At 29.7% G+C, this 17,156-nt stretch overlaps 2 protein-coding genes across 2 annotated transcripts; one reads left to right on the forward strand and one right to left on the reverse strand.

Annotated features, from left to right (window-relative positions):
* The first annotated feature begins 1,156 nt into the window (after positions 1-1,156).
* LOC140871423 (abscisic acid 8'-hydroxylase CYP707A2-like) lies at positions 1,157-5,577 on the forward strand. The gene is made up of 7 exons (XM_073273922.1): positions 1,157-1,428; positions 1,630-1,948; positions 2,066-2,455; positions 2,535-2,697; positions 2,825-2,931; positions 3,402-3,520; positions 4,403-5,577. Exons 1-7 carry the CDS (start codon positions 1,220-1,222, stop codon positions 4,527-4,529), a joined length of 1,434 nt encoding a protein of 477 aa, XP_073130023.1. The 5' UTR covers positions 1,157-1,219; the 3' UTR covers positions 4,530-5,577.
* Positions 5,578-13,221: 7,644 nt separating this feature from the next.
* Positions 13,222-16,489, reverse strand: LOC140872234 (uncharacterized). The gene is made up of 8 exons (XM_073275042.1): positions 16,314-16,489; positions 16,117-16,185; positions 15,859-15,888; positions 15,658-15,690; positions 15,354-15,424; positions 14,738-14,819; positions 13,618-13,710; positions 13,222-13,540 (listed from the first exon to the last, which is right to left on the reverse strand). Exons 1-8 carry the CDS (start codon positions 16,410-16,412, stop codon positions 13,481-13,483), a joined length of 537 nt encoding a protein of 178 aa, XP_073131143.1. The 5' UTR covers positions 16,413-16,489; the 3' UTR covers positions 13,222-13,480.
* Positions 16,490-17,156: the final 667 nt, after the last annotated feature.

Here is a 17,156-nt window from a genome sequence, read left to right on the forward strand (position 1 = left end):
CAATATTTACAAGAGAACTATATTTTTTGTACTGCTATTTGTATTTTTTTTTCACTTTTGATCATGTTAAACGTGAATATATATTTTCAATCTTGTAACTTATATGTTTTTTTTTTCATTTTTTGTTTTGTTATGATGAATTTTTATTTTTAGTCATGTAACTTAAATATCGTTTTCATTTTTGGTTTTTTTCGAGATGGTTATGGAGCTACAATCGCAGCTATGCATGGATGCCTTCCTGGTGCTTTTGATCCGATGACAACTTAAATTTTGAGCATTCGAGAAGCGTTTAGTTGGCTTAAAGATCTTTTTTTTTTCAAATATCATCGTGGAATCAGATGCCCTATTAGTGATAAGTGATTGAAGCATTGTAGACCCCTGACGCTTCTAGTGTGAGGCTAATTGCAGAAGACTGTGGATTCTTAGCTTTGAATTTATACTCTTGTATTTTTGTTTTTGCTCGTAGATCAGCGAACCAAGCGGCTCATTTACTAGCTACAGCAGCTGATTTTTTGTCTGATCGGAAAGACCGAGTTACTCATTCGCCTTCATTTATCTCAGTTGTGGTTGGTTATGATCTTTAGTTATATTACTACTTTTATTTCAAAAAAAATGTATCTATATATATATTATTAATTTATTGACGGTGGTTGTTGAGTGTCAATGTTTATTAACCGATTTGTAATTAATTTGATGGATTTGAGTTAATTCATCGCTCCCACCACCTCTCCTCTCTTTGAATAAGGACAGCCATGGTCAACCAAAACTCCCCACATCCCATTTTTTATAATTTACCATCTCAAGCTATGCATAATTTAATAATAATATTTTGTTAAATATCTAAAGAAATTATATACTTTTTTATATGAATGAGTTGAAAAAACAAAAAAAGTAGGAAAGATCATTTTTTTGTTAGCTCAGCTTGTACTGACATGTGGCATCACTTGTACCTCACTAGCTACGTTACATTACATACAATTTTCTTCATGTTTTTCTGTCTCTACGTACCCTAACAAATTCATGAGCTGGAAGGGGATTCTTGATGTGGGATTGAGCTGTAATGAAAGTGCCGTTTAATTTCTCTTCTTTATTTTTTAAAATTTTTTATTCAGATCTTTTTTTTTTTTTTTTACTTATATATACCCCCCTAGCTTGCCTCCATTTCATCTCCACACAAGAAATTAAATGAGTTAAGAATTAACCTTTAGTGCACACAATCATGGAATTGATCGTTTCTTCATGTTACTTCATGATTGTGGCCTTGGTTTTATTCTCGATCTTTGTCCTAAATTACATCCTCAAAGTTTTGTCATATGGGCATGTGGAGTTGCCACTTCCACCAGGCACAATGGGTTGGCCTTACATTGGTGAAACCTTTCTACTATATTCACAAAACCCTAATGTCTTCTTTGTCTCCAAAGTCAAGAAGTTAGTATATATGCAACTTTCTTTTCTTTTCATTTCAATTTTTTCCCCCTAATTTCTTTCATGTTGTTATGCATAAATCGCTTGCACGTCTGAAATCTGAGTCACGTTGGAGAGCATCGAATGATCTGTGTATTAATTAATCAACTGATTTTCCATTGAACAAATTTATATTTAAGAACTAAAGATTTGACTTGAAACCAGGTATGGTTCCATATTCAAGAGTCACATATTAGGATGCCCTTGTGTGATGATTTCAAGTCCAGAGGCAGCAAAACTTGTGTTAGTGTCCAAATCTCATCTATTCAAGCCCACTTATCCAGCTAGCAAAGAGAGGATGATAGGTAAGCAAGCCATATTCTTCCACCAAGGAGATTACCACACCAAGCTCAGGAGACTAGTCCTCCGAGCATTCATGCCCGAGTCAATCAAAAACATCGTATCAGACATCGAATCGTTAGCCGTTCGATCCCTCGAATCGTGGGAGGGGAAACTGATCACCACTTATCAAGAAATGAAAACAGTATGCCCTTCTTAACACACAATTCTTGAACAGAACATAACATAACATAACATAACAAAAAAACAGAGTTTAATTCCCTCTTCTTTTTTTTCTTGACTCTCCAATTGGTTCTTGCAGTACACATTCAACGTGGCCTTGATTTCAATATTTGGAAAAGACGAAGTTCTGTACAGAGAAGATCTAAATAGGTGCTATCACACCGTCGAAAAGGGATACAATTCGATGCCGATAAACGTCCCCGGAACACTCTTCTACAAGGCAATGAAAGCTAGGAAGGAATTGGCACAAATCTTGGCCAAAATCTTGTCCCTCAGGCGACAACAAACCGAAATCCATCACGTCGATTTGCTCGGATCATTAATGGGAGAAGCCGAAGGCCTAACAGATGAACAGATTGCGGACAATATCATCGGCGTCATATTCGCAGCTCGAGACACCACTGCTAGTGTCCTAACATGGATTCTCAAGTTCCTTGCTGAAAATCCAAGTGTTCTTCAAGCTGTCACCGTAAGAATTCAAACACAATCGATCCTATATCCGTTACGCGATTCGATTGACGTTTGATTACATATCTTAAACTTTACAGGAAGAGCAAGAAGCCATTATGAAGTACAAAGAAGAGGAGGCATTGAGTTGGGCAGATACCAAGAAAATGCCAATCACAACAAGGGTAATTCAAGAAACACTTCGAGTTGCCTCTATCTTGTCTTTTACATTCAGAGAAGCCGTAGAAGATGTAGAATTTAATGGTGAGTTGATTTTAATCATTCGGGCCAAAAAATAAAATAAAATTTAATAAAAATAATAATGATACCCTTTTTTATAATATCTTGAACATTTGTCCCAAGTTTTTTTACCCAAAAACTAAACTTGCAGGATACCTCATTCCCAAAGGATGGAAAGTATTACCGCTCTTCAGAAACATTCATCATAGTCCAGACAATTTCCAGGAACCCGAGAAATTTGATCCTTCGAGATTCGAGGTAAAAATTATAGAATAATGCTAGAGGTACAACCAATATATCGTACAACGATATTTATAACAATTGTGTCGTGATATTTTGCTATTATCTCGTGAGATTTTGCATTAAATGTAAAATGAGATTTGATAAATTAAAATTTTGTATTGAATTTTTTGTGATGTAAAAATTGTTGTACAAATTTGATTGTACATGTAGCATTGCTAAAAATTATATGAACAAATATCTTTTGACGATATGATCCATATCTAAAATTAAAAAAAAAATATTTTATTACTTGGGTGAAACAGAACATCCGTCACACAAAATTAATAATCTCGCATAAAATTATATAAGTAAACCACCATATCGTGGCACATGAATTTTGATAAAATTCTTCAAAAATCTATGATAATCTTTTAAAATATTAGCACGTCCTTATCTTCCATGATTCGAGGGCTCTAACGAATCTATCCCTTTGGATTTAACTACAGGTTGCTCCCAAACCCAATAGTTTCATGCCATTTGGCAGTGGGACCCACTCTTGTCCAGGGAATGAGTTGGCCAAACTGGAGATATTGCTTCTCGTCCACCACCTCACAACCAAGTACAGGTGAGTGAGTGAATTTTTTTATTTTTATTTTAAAATTTTTAATTTCACACACATATATAATCCAAAGAATTCTTGCCCCCCACCGATTCGATCCGATTATTTTATCTAATCTAAGGTATCGCTTGGTAAGTATGATTAGATAAATAATATATAAATATATGTAAAAATAAAAAATATTATGGAATATTCCTTTGGTGTAGAGATTTGGTAAAAACTGCTGGAGATGAAGTATGGATTGCATTATAATAGTGTAAAATATGGCACTATTTTAGTGTCAACTGCTGGAGATGGTCTAAAGTCAGTCGTATTAAATTATTTAAATCAAAGTTGTCGACCTTCTGAAAAAGACTAAGGTACCGCTTGATAGGTATGATTAGATAAATAATACATAAATAAGTAATATAATGTAATAAAAAATAAATAAATAATGATAGTGAATATAATATTTGATTTGATTGATGAATTATAATTTATTGATTTGCTTGATAAAATTTTATATTAAAAATGACAAATTACCATTTTATCCTTTTAATAATAAATAAAATATGAATAATATTATTTATAAGGGGTAATATAATAATTTAAATTAAATGATTTGATTGATGTAAAATAAATAATTAATAGATGAATAAATATGACTAGATTTATTCTTATATGACTAGATTTTTAACTTCGTTGCGCGCTATCCTTCTTATAATATCAAAGGCATCTACAAAAGAGAGAGTGTGCTAAATTTTCATTTACAAACATAGCATGAGAATTGTCGATATATGCTGTAGCCAAAGAATTGATTTAAATTATACATATGCATGTAAAAATTAAGATATTCATTAAAACAACATAATATAGATTTGTAATTGAGTTTGATATTGTATGGTATAGGTGGTCTCCGATGGGCCCACAGAATGGAATTCAGTATGGACCCTTTGCTCTTCCCCAGGATGGGTTGCCAATCAAGCTCACTCGGAAAATGGTCTCCAACAATTTGCCCAAACATAAATATTTATAAATAAAGAAATAATAATAATATTCAAGGGAAGGAAAAAAACACAACCAGAAGAAGATTTCTGGTGGAAAAAGGGTGAAGAAAAGCCAAAAATGCATATATTTATGATAGGATTAAAATAATTCAAGGCTAGGAATGCATGGATGTAATACATAGTTAGCCAAATTCATTGCAGCTTTTATTTTATTTTCTTTTTTTTTTTAGAAAATCTACATAATAAATTAATGTGTAAAAGATCAAAATGTACGACACCGTTTGAGTCATGAATAAGATAATGAAAAATACATTTGAATGGAAAAATGATGCATGACACCAATTGTCAAAAAAATGATATAAAACGTAAATTACAAGGAATAAACATCCCAATCGCACATGTAGATAAATCAATCATCATCCTTTTACTATCATGTGTTGTTTTACTAAAAAGTAAGTCGTATTAAATTATTTAAATCAAAGTTGTCGACCTTCTGAAAAAGACTAAATTTAGATGCCCGAAATGTAAGGGAGTCTTTATCAAGATTTAAATCAGCACCGAGTATGACATCATGCCTCCCCAAATAAATATTTTCTAATTATAGAAATAAAATAAAATCTACTCACAAATGTGAAAAAAATTCAAGAATTTAAATCATGCATTCGTCATCATTATTAAGCTATCATCGACATGAATGAGCAAAGCATATACCTTAAGCATAAGTGCGAAACATGGAGAAATCACAACGATTTGGTATCAATAATGTATAATGCCAAAATTATAACATTAGTTCTTTTATAAGATAATCTCACGTATAAACCGTATGTGCATGAGACGACTTGTTCTATATTTATAGTGAAAAATAATATTTGACATAAAAAATACTACTTTCTCATAGATTAGTTTAGATAGAAGATCTGTCTCACAAAAATTGAACCGTCTGAAATGAATTTTTATAAAATTATAATTAGTTTTTCACTGTTTCTTCTTCAAAATCTTTAATGGCACGTGGCATTTTTCCTAACTTTTCTAAAATATTATGGAAATGGCATATCTTTGTCACCAGCCAAAAGTGACGAGAGTTTATTCTACTAAAAGTAATTAATTAACTCATTTTAAATAAATTTGATGTAACACATGCAAAATGTTACAGTAAAAACAAATTTATTTATATGAGTTCCAATTTTATTAAATGCAAATAATGGGTCGAAGATTATACAATCTATATATATATAATAACTGAGTTTTTGCCAAATATAGTAAAATTCCGCCAAAATTTTTTAGCTAAAAAAGGAATAAAACACTACTTATTTCTATTTATATTTTAAATGCAAAGAAACACATTCAAATCTTTTCATACCATATATATATACATATATATAATAGATAAAGATATTTCACAGATATAATTGACTAAAATTTACATAGTTTATAATATTTTTATTTGCTAAAAAATTTACACATTAAAAAGTAGATAAATAAATACTAAAAGTAAAAATAATAAATAAATTATCATTTTAAAATTTTCTTAATCATTCTATACAGATTTATTAATTTTATGAATTTGTATTTATCAAATAAATGCTAAAATATATAAAATTGTTAAAATTTTTGTCGTTGAATTTTTAAAATAAATTACAATAGAATATTTAATATACGAAATGAAATAATTACCTAATTTTATTTTAAAATTTAAAAAGTCTTTCAATTTTGGAGATTGGATTTTCTTAAATAGAATGCAATATTATAATTAATAATATGAAAGACTGAGCACGAATATTGGAAATAGAACATTATTAACAGAAAATTTTTATTTTTTTGCAATATTTACCGTATTTATTATGTTCAAATTTGATTCATTATATATATATATATATATATATTATAAGCAACAACCGTGAGCACCCATGTGAGCACCTGCTGACGTGTCATTCATCTATTAAATGTGCATGATGTCACGTCAGCAGGTGCTCACGATAGTTGCTCACAATATCATTTATATATATATATATATATATGTATGTATATATATATATATATATATAATGCTTAAACTAAATATATATTAGTAAGAATTTTTATTTCTTTGCAATTTTACCATATTTATTAGGTTCAAATTTGATTAATTATATATATATAAATATAAATAATTTTATTCATTTTAAATATTAAAAGGAAATTAGGATAAAAAAATGTACAAAATAACTAAATTCTCTAATTTTAGCATTCTTTTGATAATATCGCCTTTAAAAAAATTTAAAAATCATAAATAAACATTTAAAAAAAATCCAACCTAAGATTCGTAAATGAAAATTTTCTGAAGAAAAAGGGAAAAAATAATTTTAAAAAATCATACATTTTCAAAGTATTAAACTAATTATTTTATATTTGACATATTTTGATTATGGATGATTTTCAAAAAATTTAAATTCCAAACTTAATCACAATATTACGTAATTAAAAATTGCATAATATTTGAGTTCTTAATTTTGTATTAAAAAAAACTATATGAAATCACAACCGTAATTAAAACTATACAAAATCACTATCTATAACTGCAAATTAAAAGCATGCACAATCAGTACTTTAATTAAAACTATACAAAATCATTACTAACTTCTCGACCCTTCTTAAATACAACAAAATCTAAAAATTAAGAAAAATATAGAATAACTTATAGTTTTAAATCATTTATTAATATTTTGATTACGGAATTAAATCACAATATTTATATAATTAAACACACACACACAAACATATATATATATATATGTATATATATTGATTTTTTTGTCATTTTTTGGCAAAATCCTGTCAAAAATGTGGTGCTAAAAACAAAAATAAAAAAATTCATAATTAAATCATAATATTCATGTAATTAAAAGTTTCATAATATTTACATCTATTTATATACATATATATATACATGTAAAATTACACATGATTACTTCAATTATTCTTTGATTTTATCATTCCCTTTTTAATATTTATTTACTTTTCAAATCATGAAAATACATCTATATTATATATATAAACAAATTTGTCATTTTCAGTAAAATTTCGCCAAAAAACTTTGTTTCTAAAAACAAAAATTTTGTGAACAAAACCGAAAAAATAAATTGTTATAAAAAATTATATATTTTTTTCAAATTATTAATTCAATTACTTCATATTTGACATATTTGGATTACGAAGGATTATTTACAAACAATTTCATTTTTAAATTTAATCGCAATATTCATGTAATTAAAAATTATATAATATTTGCATCTATTTATATAAATATATATTCATTTAAAATTACACATGAATATTTATAATATTTCAGGATTTCAACATTCCATTCATAATATTTGCTTTCCAAAATATTTAAAACATCAAATTTTTTAAAAATCCAATCTAAGATTGGAAAAATGTTTAATATAAATTTATACATATACATTTATATGGATATATATATATATATACACAATTCCGTAATATAATTTATATACATACACCTTTAAGATCTAAAATATTATTATTAAATATAAATGTAATTCCGTAATATTTGCATAAATTTATATACATAAATATCATTTCGTGATATATATTTTTTTTCTAAAGCATCAACAATTCATCGTCTAATCGCAATATTTCTATACAAAATTAAAAATTATATAATATTGAAATATATTTATATACATATATATTCATTTTAAATTACAAAAAATATTTATAAACAATTCCAATTCAACATGTATGAGAAATATATAATATTTTTAATTTGAACACACTTATAATTAGAATTAAAGTGCACTTTAAAAATATATATACATAATATTGCTAATTTATCATATATTTGTGAATATATTTATATACATATGCATCATAATATCAATAAAAATTTAAAATACCCGATAAATGTTAAATATACATGAATATATAGATTAGATAATGGGTCTAATGTAAAAAAAGCAATCCTAAAAACTACATAATATAAATATATTTATATACAATATATATATATATATCATAATATCAATAAAACATTTAAAATATCTAATTAATATTAAATATACATGTACATATAGATTACACAATGTTGTTGATTTACCATGTATGTATAAATCTTAACCAAGATTTCAGCATTTCGTCTATGATCACTGATTTTCAAAAAAATTTAAAAACATATTTTAAGATTCGAAAAAAAATCACACTTAATAATTTCATATATTTATACATATATAATATTTTCTTTCCAACAAATTGAAAATTCCACCTCTAAAATTCAAAAAAAACAATATTGATTTTCCTGCACACATTTAAAAATTTTAAAATTTAACAAAACTGACTGAGCATTTCCAACATTGGTTTGAATAAACTTAATGTATAAATATAGTTTACGAGCAAAATATATTATTTAACATGATCAACTTCAATAAAAAAAGCCACCAATCAATTGCAAATCAAATTAATGACATATTTGTTTAATGTTATTAGTGAACTAAACCCTCTAGACTAGCATTGAGCGCTGAAACTATAGTTAGTACGTTGTTAAGATCTACCTCTATATCAAAACAAACAAGATCTCAAACGATGGAATCATATTTTTAAGATGTTGATGTGTGCATAATTTTTTTGTGATTTATTTTTATGTTCTATCTATGTTCGTTCAAACGTTCAATCATACTATTTTTTACCATTAATTATACAAAATAACATCGCGTTGTGTAAAAAGTTTTTTTTGTGTTTTTAAAAGTATTTTTTTTAACATTAGTCTTATTACTTATTGTAGAATTAATTTTTTTACATTTTAATTTCACATTCAAAATTTTTATATTATCCAATTTAACCATATTATACATGATATATAGTCCGTGCATCGCACGGGTGAAATACTAGTTAAATCAATAACAGACCAACAAAATATTGACCACAAGCAGAAACTTGAAATTAACATACAAAATATATTTAAAAAAACTTGAATATTAAAGGGCAAGGCAGGACCATTATAAGAAATTACACTGAAATATTTTTGTAGCTTTTTTTCCCATTACTTTGTTATAAAAAAAAAAACTAAAAACTAATAAAAAAATAAAACACCATTAGTTAGCCACGATGGGTTTGGTCTGCTTACAATTTTCGTTTCGTTTTCATTACCGTTTTTGGTACTAAAAGCAACTTAATTAACAGCTGGCAGAAAGATAGCTCAATGACTATATGTCTATATGATAAATCCAATTTTTTTTTTTTGAGTAAATGATAAATTCAATGTTAAAAAAGTAAAGTGTGGCATTCTCTATTTAATATAATGATCTCAAAATATCTATCCAAAAAAAAAAAGGAAAAATAACTCAAAATAACAGCACAAATGTGGGGACAAATAATATTTTATAATTCCACGAGTCAACTCAAATATTATTGATAAGTCAGGCATGCATATTTCGTGTAAAGGTTAAACAAAAACTATGGCAGGAAACGTTGCTATTGTTATGTGACTGCAAAGTCTTCAATGATAATAAAAGATTTTGAAATTTAGATATTTGATTGCTATATCCCCAGGTATACACTTAATTAAAATTGGCATCTCTATATTAACTAAAATTCTAATTAATTTTGTGAAACTCTATTTAAAATTACAATTATATAATTTTTTAAAAAAAACGCGCAAGCAACACACAATAACTATAAACGGCAAATTTTTTGATTTTGAATCCATAAATGGGAAATTTTGGTATACAACTCGAGATATATTTCAGTTTAAAAAATGCATCCTCCTCATAGGACTGCATGTTTCTATTAACAGAAGTTAGATCAAGAGTCGAATAAAATTAGACAAGGGTCAAATATTGAACTATTTCGTAACTCTCATAAATAAAAAAGATAATACTTTACCAATCAAACTCAACATATGGGAAAACTATTATCAACTCATTTTATAAATCGTGTTTTAAAACTGAATAAGAAGAATTCACGTTCCATAGGCAGCTGCGACCAAATTCACTTGAATTTTTTAGATAACAAGGTTCTTGTTAATTATGGAGAGGGAGTGAATTTTCGAATTATGATGGAAGTGTGTATGTTAATGTAATTGAACAAAACTTAATTTTTTTTTAATGAAATCCATACCCTTTTGGCAATGCTGCAAAAATTGATCCAATAATTTACAATAAATATATTTTTTATATAGAGCTACATATTAGGCGACATGAAAAATCAGATATGACTCATAACTCATTGTATAATATTATAACTCAAAGATGGGATCGAACAAATCTCGTTTATGCATTGTCATTTCATATAAGACATATGTAGACACAACACAAAGTACGATGATGAAAAAATCAATTCAACCTCAAACAAAATTAGAAAGCTAGAGATTGCTAGACAACGAGGTCGAGGACAAGAAGTTGCCAACCCTTCATAATTGTACAGGCAACTGTTGCAAATTCTTTTCTTGTTTGGTCGGGGTAGCTAGATTCTTGCATGGAAATGGAAGACACATGCTCTAATTTTTCTTTTTAAATAAGGAAAATGTATTTTGTAAGAGACCAATGAATCTTGACGCATATTAATATTGTTAACATAAAAAATATTACATTATCATTAGTGACTCAATTAAAAGATTCGTCTCATTACCGTTTCACATGAGATTTTATGTTAAATTATATAGGTCCACCTAACAATGTGCATATTCGTGGACTGACACGATTACATTTACTAATTCATAAGCGGACCTGGATACATTATGTTTTGTATATGATAGCAGTATAAACATATTCAGCGGAAAGAGTTTCAAGTTCATTTCATCCTACTTGGTGCACTGTAGGACAGCGCAGGGTTGACATATATGGATCGAATTGTAGCTTAAAAATAATAAATTTGTAAATTTACTGTCTAATAATTGGATCGAATTGGTCACCTAGATAAGCAAGAAATATCCAGCTAGATATAACTGAGAACTGTTGGGAAGATTAGCCCATTTAGACTAGAGGCAGTGTTCCAAATGGCGGTCTATGAGGTAAGCGGCCCTCGACCACCCCGCTTTTGTCCAAGACGGCCTTTGAGGAGGTTCAAAGTCATCAGACGGGAGAGACGGTCGATGCGGTGAATGATTTTAAAATCTCGGTTTACTATCAAAATTAAATAATTTTAAAAACCAGGCAAATACAATTAATTTAAAAAACCTAGATAAAATAAAAACACCAAACTCTCTTTTGCATTTACTTTTGATTTTAAGTGTCATCCACCATCAGCCACCGTTGCCTCAAACCGCTTCCAGCCGCCCTCCGCCGTTGTCGCCATAAGCCATCACCTTAATTGTCTTGTTAGTTTGCATATATTTATTTGCACTTTGTTTAAATTTTATTATATTGTATGAAGCTTCTTTATGCATAAATATTATTTAGTTACATATATTACATACAAATTTTGACTATTTGTGATTACATTGCATGATTATATATAATTACCTATAAAATAGCTAAAAAATTCAACCGCCTAGGCGGTCGAGGTAGTAGGCAGTCACTGACCGCCCCGCCATTTACAACATTAACTAGAGGTTTATACAAATTGAGCTAGCTCTTGATCTTTTCGTGTTGGCTCGAAATTTTTTTGAATTCAAGCTGAACTCGATCATATTCGAACTTTTTCAAGTTAAATTTAAATTCAAATTATTTTATTTGATAGAGTCGTTCAACATTAATATAATATAATTATATATTAATAAATATATTTCTACTATTTATTTTCGACCAACAGTTTAAATACCGTGGAAACAATTTTTAATAATTTAAGTCAAACTCGAACTTGAGGCAAAAATTTCAAATTTTTCGAGCTTCGATTGAGACAAATTTTGGGGACCGTCCTAATTAAATCATATGATGCACAATTTTGTCATGCCAAAACGAAGAGACATCAACTGTATAGAGTCGGGAACTTCTACCCTACAGTTACCCCCAACTGTAGGGGAAGATGTGGAACCCACAAAAAAAATGTGGACAAACTAAGACCCTCACCTCACGGTCAGGGTAATATCCCAACCGTATAGTCGAATTCACCGTATAGTCTCTCTTGGGATGTTTTTTTTCGATGTCACTAAATGCCCGATATTCTATACCAAGTACCGATATAACACTGAAAGTGTGTAATCTAAAGTAGTGTTTGGAATTGCTTCTAGGAATAAATTTTGAGTTTGTCCTAGTAAGAAGCCTAAAAGCAATGTCAAACACTAACTAGGAATTGCATACGATCCAAAGGGCCTTACACATGCAATATATCAGTAGGCGTAGGATGAAAAATGTGGTTGTAACTTGTAAGGGGCCACCTTTCTAAAACATAAAAGCTAAAAGTCGTGGACATAAATTTAAAAATCAACAATAAATACAATCAGATCACGGATTTGATCAGATAATAACACATGTTAATAAAAGAATAAGGATGACAACGATTTGAGCAACATTAAGGTTGTATGTTTAAGGTTCAGACAATTTTCAGTTGGACTCGAGTATTCGATCGGCCATAGGTCATTCTTGGAGAAGTGAGATGGGACGCAAGTAACAGAACAAAAGAAAACAAGACAGGACATCGATTTTGGCTTAAATGATTTGGAGAATCCCTTGGTACCCATTATTTTCAATAAGATGCGTCTTTCACCTCTAAGTGGTTGTAGATAAACATATAAACATTGTGCTTCCTACTCAAAAAACATGTAAATGAAAAATAGAGCATTACTTGCCGTTAAACTAGAAAGTGGCGAGCGATTATAAATTTATAACCATGCTAAGGTTTGAAGGGAATAAAAATTAAAACCGAGGAATAACCTCCATAAACCAAACCAAGACAGAGCAAGAGTAAACAAATAGGCTCGTTGACATGATAATCATCTATAAAATTCAACCATTCCCGGTCACTAGATACGAGAAAGATCAAGCTACCCAATCACAAGTGTTAGACCAGAGCTTAACCACAAAAGTTTTTAAGAAAAAGCATCAAGCACTTACTTCTTCACAAGCCTATGATGTGGGGCCTTGCTGTAGTTTAATACTGCCGTCCTCAACTGAAATGCAAGAGGAGTGACTGATTAGAGAGCAATATTCATGGATTGGAACAAGAAAACTGCACAAAAATACGGACCTCATTTACAAGATTTGCAGCACCAGAGATATCTTGCTTTTCTTTCTTTAGAAGTTCAAGACGGGCACTGATATTGCACTTCTGCTCCTCAGCCTACACAACAAAATAAATAATAGATGAAATATTTTAGGGACGACAAATGTTGATCAATGACCATGTAAGAACTGTTAAAGGTGTATGGAAAGGTAATAAATCATTATTAAAACCCCACCAGGCGTTCACATAGGCTCGAGGCTCGTCTAGCCCTTACAACATGACACAAGTCAAGGAGCAAATCTTCCATTGAGTATGCTTCTTAACCATAAATCACTGGCCTTGGTATGCTTAAAAGAATGTACAGGCAATAAAAATCAAGACCCAATGGAAAATAACATTCATTCTTTTTTCGCTTATACATCATTTCTTTTATTATCTTCTAATAATTTGTAAACTACGTATTGTATCATATGTGATTATATTTGATAAAAATATATAGATTCTAACATATCATCATTATCATTATAATGCTTCACTTCAATAAAAAGGACGTCTTATCTGCTGTGACATAATCTCCGTATACCTATAATCCTCGGCATGCCTTGCGCTTCTAATTGCTAAGTTGAATCCATTCTATATTGAGCAAACTCAAGGTTCTAGAAACAAAGGCCTTGCTTGTTTGTATTCTTCAGAAACAATCCCCCCCAACCCCCCTTTCTTTTTCCAAAATGTATTTTTTTCTCATCTTTAGATCTCCAGCACGGTCATCACTTAAACTTTGAATCTCATTCAAAAATTTTAGTGGTATTATATCCTAAGCAAAAATTTTAAATTTTAAAATAATCCATCAAACATTTTCAAACATGATTAACATATGAAGCAGTTATTCTATTTTATAAGTTAAAACAGCACTTGCTGTCTTAGTTTCTTGAATCATTTCCCCAAACTCTTCCCCTCCTACTCCCAAAATAAAACCAAACAATCCCTCCATTATTCTTCCTAGAAATCGTGGAAGACTCATCACACATGCATTGGACATCAGTTGCAAAACATTAAAAAAGAAACGACTATCAGGAGCAATCAACTAGTTCTGTTACTTTAAAATAATACAGGAGGTTTAAATGTCGAAAACTTGGCTGACTACCTTTTTCAACATGCCCATCAAATATTGCACTTCGTTCTTCTTTCCTTCTGATAAGCTTTGTACAGTTTCTGCTACATTACTCCTGCAATTTTGTACCCTATAAGACCTCTGGTATTCATATACTATGCAATAAAGCATAGCTGGAAAGTTTAAGATACACATTTCCACTTGATGTCGAGACAAAGCAAATTTGATGATATATCCTAAAGTATAAATTTACTCAGTGCCGTTTCTCATAAGCTCAATATTTGGGGCAAGCGGTTTCAACATGGTATCAGAGTTATGATGTGATAGGTTCAAGACCCCTGGAGCGCAAAACCTGATGCCTGATGCTTGATGCCTGACACCTGACTGACTAGCTTGCACGCATTTGCTTTGAATGTTAATTTTAAAGATATATTTCCTGATCTCCAATTTGCATGTGTTATTAACCATCCCTTCTCCTATGAGCTTCAGCTTTGGAAAGAAATGATTTTACATATGTGAATACCTTATGTAATGTAACAGAAGAAACATTTCTTCCACAAATATTTTTGCATAGATCTCTTATTAATTTTCGAAATGGAAATCAAAAGTTAATTTTTAAATAAAGTACTATTGGAACTCGGAAGCATACTTCGTATAAATCAGAGGATCAAGATTATGCTCATCCACTAGTTCCTCTACATTGTCAAGAACATTTCCCACCTAAAAAATGACAAGCTTAAAAGTCAAAACAAGATGAAGCTTAGACAAAGCAACCCAACCACAAAGTAAATTACGAAACGTGATAATCAATTATCAGACCTCAGGCGTAAAAATGGAAGATACAATTATAATGATCTGAGACAAGCATTTACTGACACAAAATGTAAGAAACAGAAAACCTAATGAAAAGTTGAGGGCATAAAACAATATAAAATGCTTCCACAAGGTTATACCTGTGTCTCAAGCAATATTGACTCAAATTCTTCCTGTGTGATTCGAAAACACGAAGAAGTCACGAAATGAATCAAACCTCTATAGCTTGTAAAAGGGGTATAATAAATAATGCCGAACACATCATCAAGGAACTACCGAATATCTACGAAGAAAAGGGGTATAAAACTTTAGTCAATAGATGAGTTAAAAGCATGACGCACCTCAACATTTTCATGCAAAGATGCGATAACCTGAAAGTTGGGACGAAGCAAAGATGAGACAGAGACAGTTGTAACATGACAACGGGAAACATGATATGAAAAATTGACGGCGGAGAGAAATTGTTTTGTCGAATTTTGTCTCAATATCACCAGGAATCAATTTCACAACCATATCTAAACTAATCACACTAAACCCCATGATATTGAATAATAAAGACATTCTTGATGTAACAAGCAAGATTAAAGCCAGAACATCACCTGGACGAAAAGGCGGTGGAGGCGCTCTTGCTCAGCTGCAGCAAAACTCGGAAAAGCTTTACGAAATTCCTTCAAAATTCCAATAAAAGCAATCGAATAACTAGAAATCAGCACATATCCAAATCATAGGCTAAATTTTTGTGTGCGCACGACTAAAAACATGGAAAAAAAATAAAAAAGAAGGAAAATTAAAGCACCTCTTCGGAGCAGGCAGTCAACAAGGAGCGGAGGACGCGTTGAAAAGATCTCTTCAAATTCGAATGCCTAGATCCAGGGATCGATGCGGTGTTCTCCATGTTCGCTGTATTTTTCGAGCACAGAAATGGTGAGAGAGCTGATTTGAAGAGCCCAGATAGGGTGGAGAAGTCGATCAGGCGGGAAAGTTTTTCGTCAGTTGATTTTGGGGGCTAATTGCACATGAAAAAGTCATAAAACATAAAGAAATATTAATACGCTAATGCATCCTCCGTTTTTTAAAATGTAGCACATTTCACTTTTAGGTTATATAAACTCGGGCACATTTAAACTCTCTCATAGAGGTTTTTATGCTAATTTTTTTTAAAACATTGGTCTAACATGCTATTAATTTTACACAGAAGGTTTTATGCTTTTTAGACTTTTCACATGGGTGGTGAATGCAATTAGCCCGTTGATTTTGGTATTGATTGATGGTTTTGATTTTTTTTTTTCATAGAATAAAAATAAAATATAAAACATAAAAATTATTAATGTGATCACAATTTTTTTGCGGAAACATTCTTGTGAGACGATTTCATCCGTGAAACGGGTCAACTTTACTCATATTTATAATAATAAGTAATATTTTTGTCATAAAATATAATATTTCTTAATGGATAACTCATATAAAAGACTCGTTTCAAAAAAATGATCTTTAAAATCGTCTCATATGAGTTTTTGTCCCAAAAGTATTATTTTTCAAATGCCAAAAAAAAAAATATTAGTTATGCTATACAAAATAATTTTGTGTAGTATTTGTTAAAATATTCAAAATTATTACTTTCAAATAAAATTTTTTTCAT

This window comes from Henckelia pumila, unplaced genomic scaffold (assembly GCF_033568475.1).
Source record: "Henckelia pumila isolate YLH828 unplaced genomic scaffold, ASM3356847v2 CTG_461:::fragment_3, whole genome shotgun sequence".
In the NCBI taxonomy this organism is placed as follows: Eukaryota; Viridiplantae; Streptophyta; class Magnoliopsida; order Lamiales; family Gesneriaceae; genus Henckelia; species Henckelia pumila.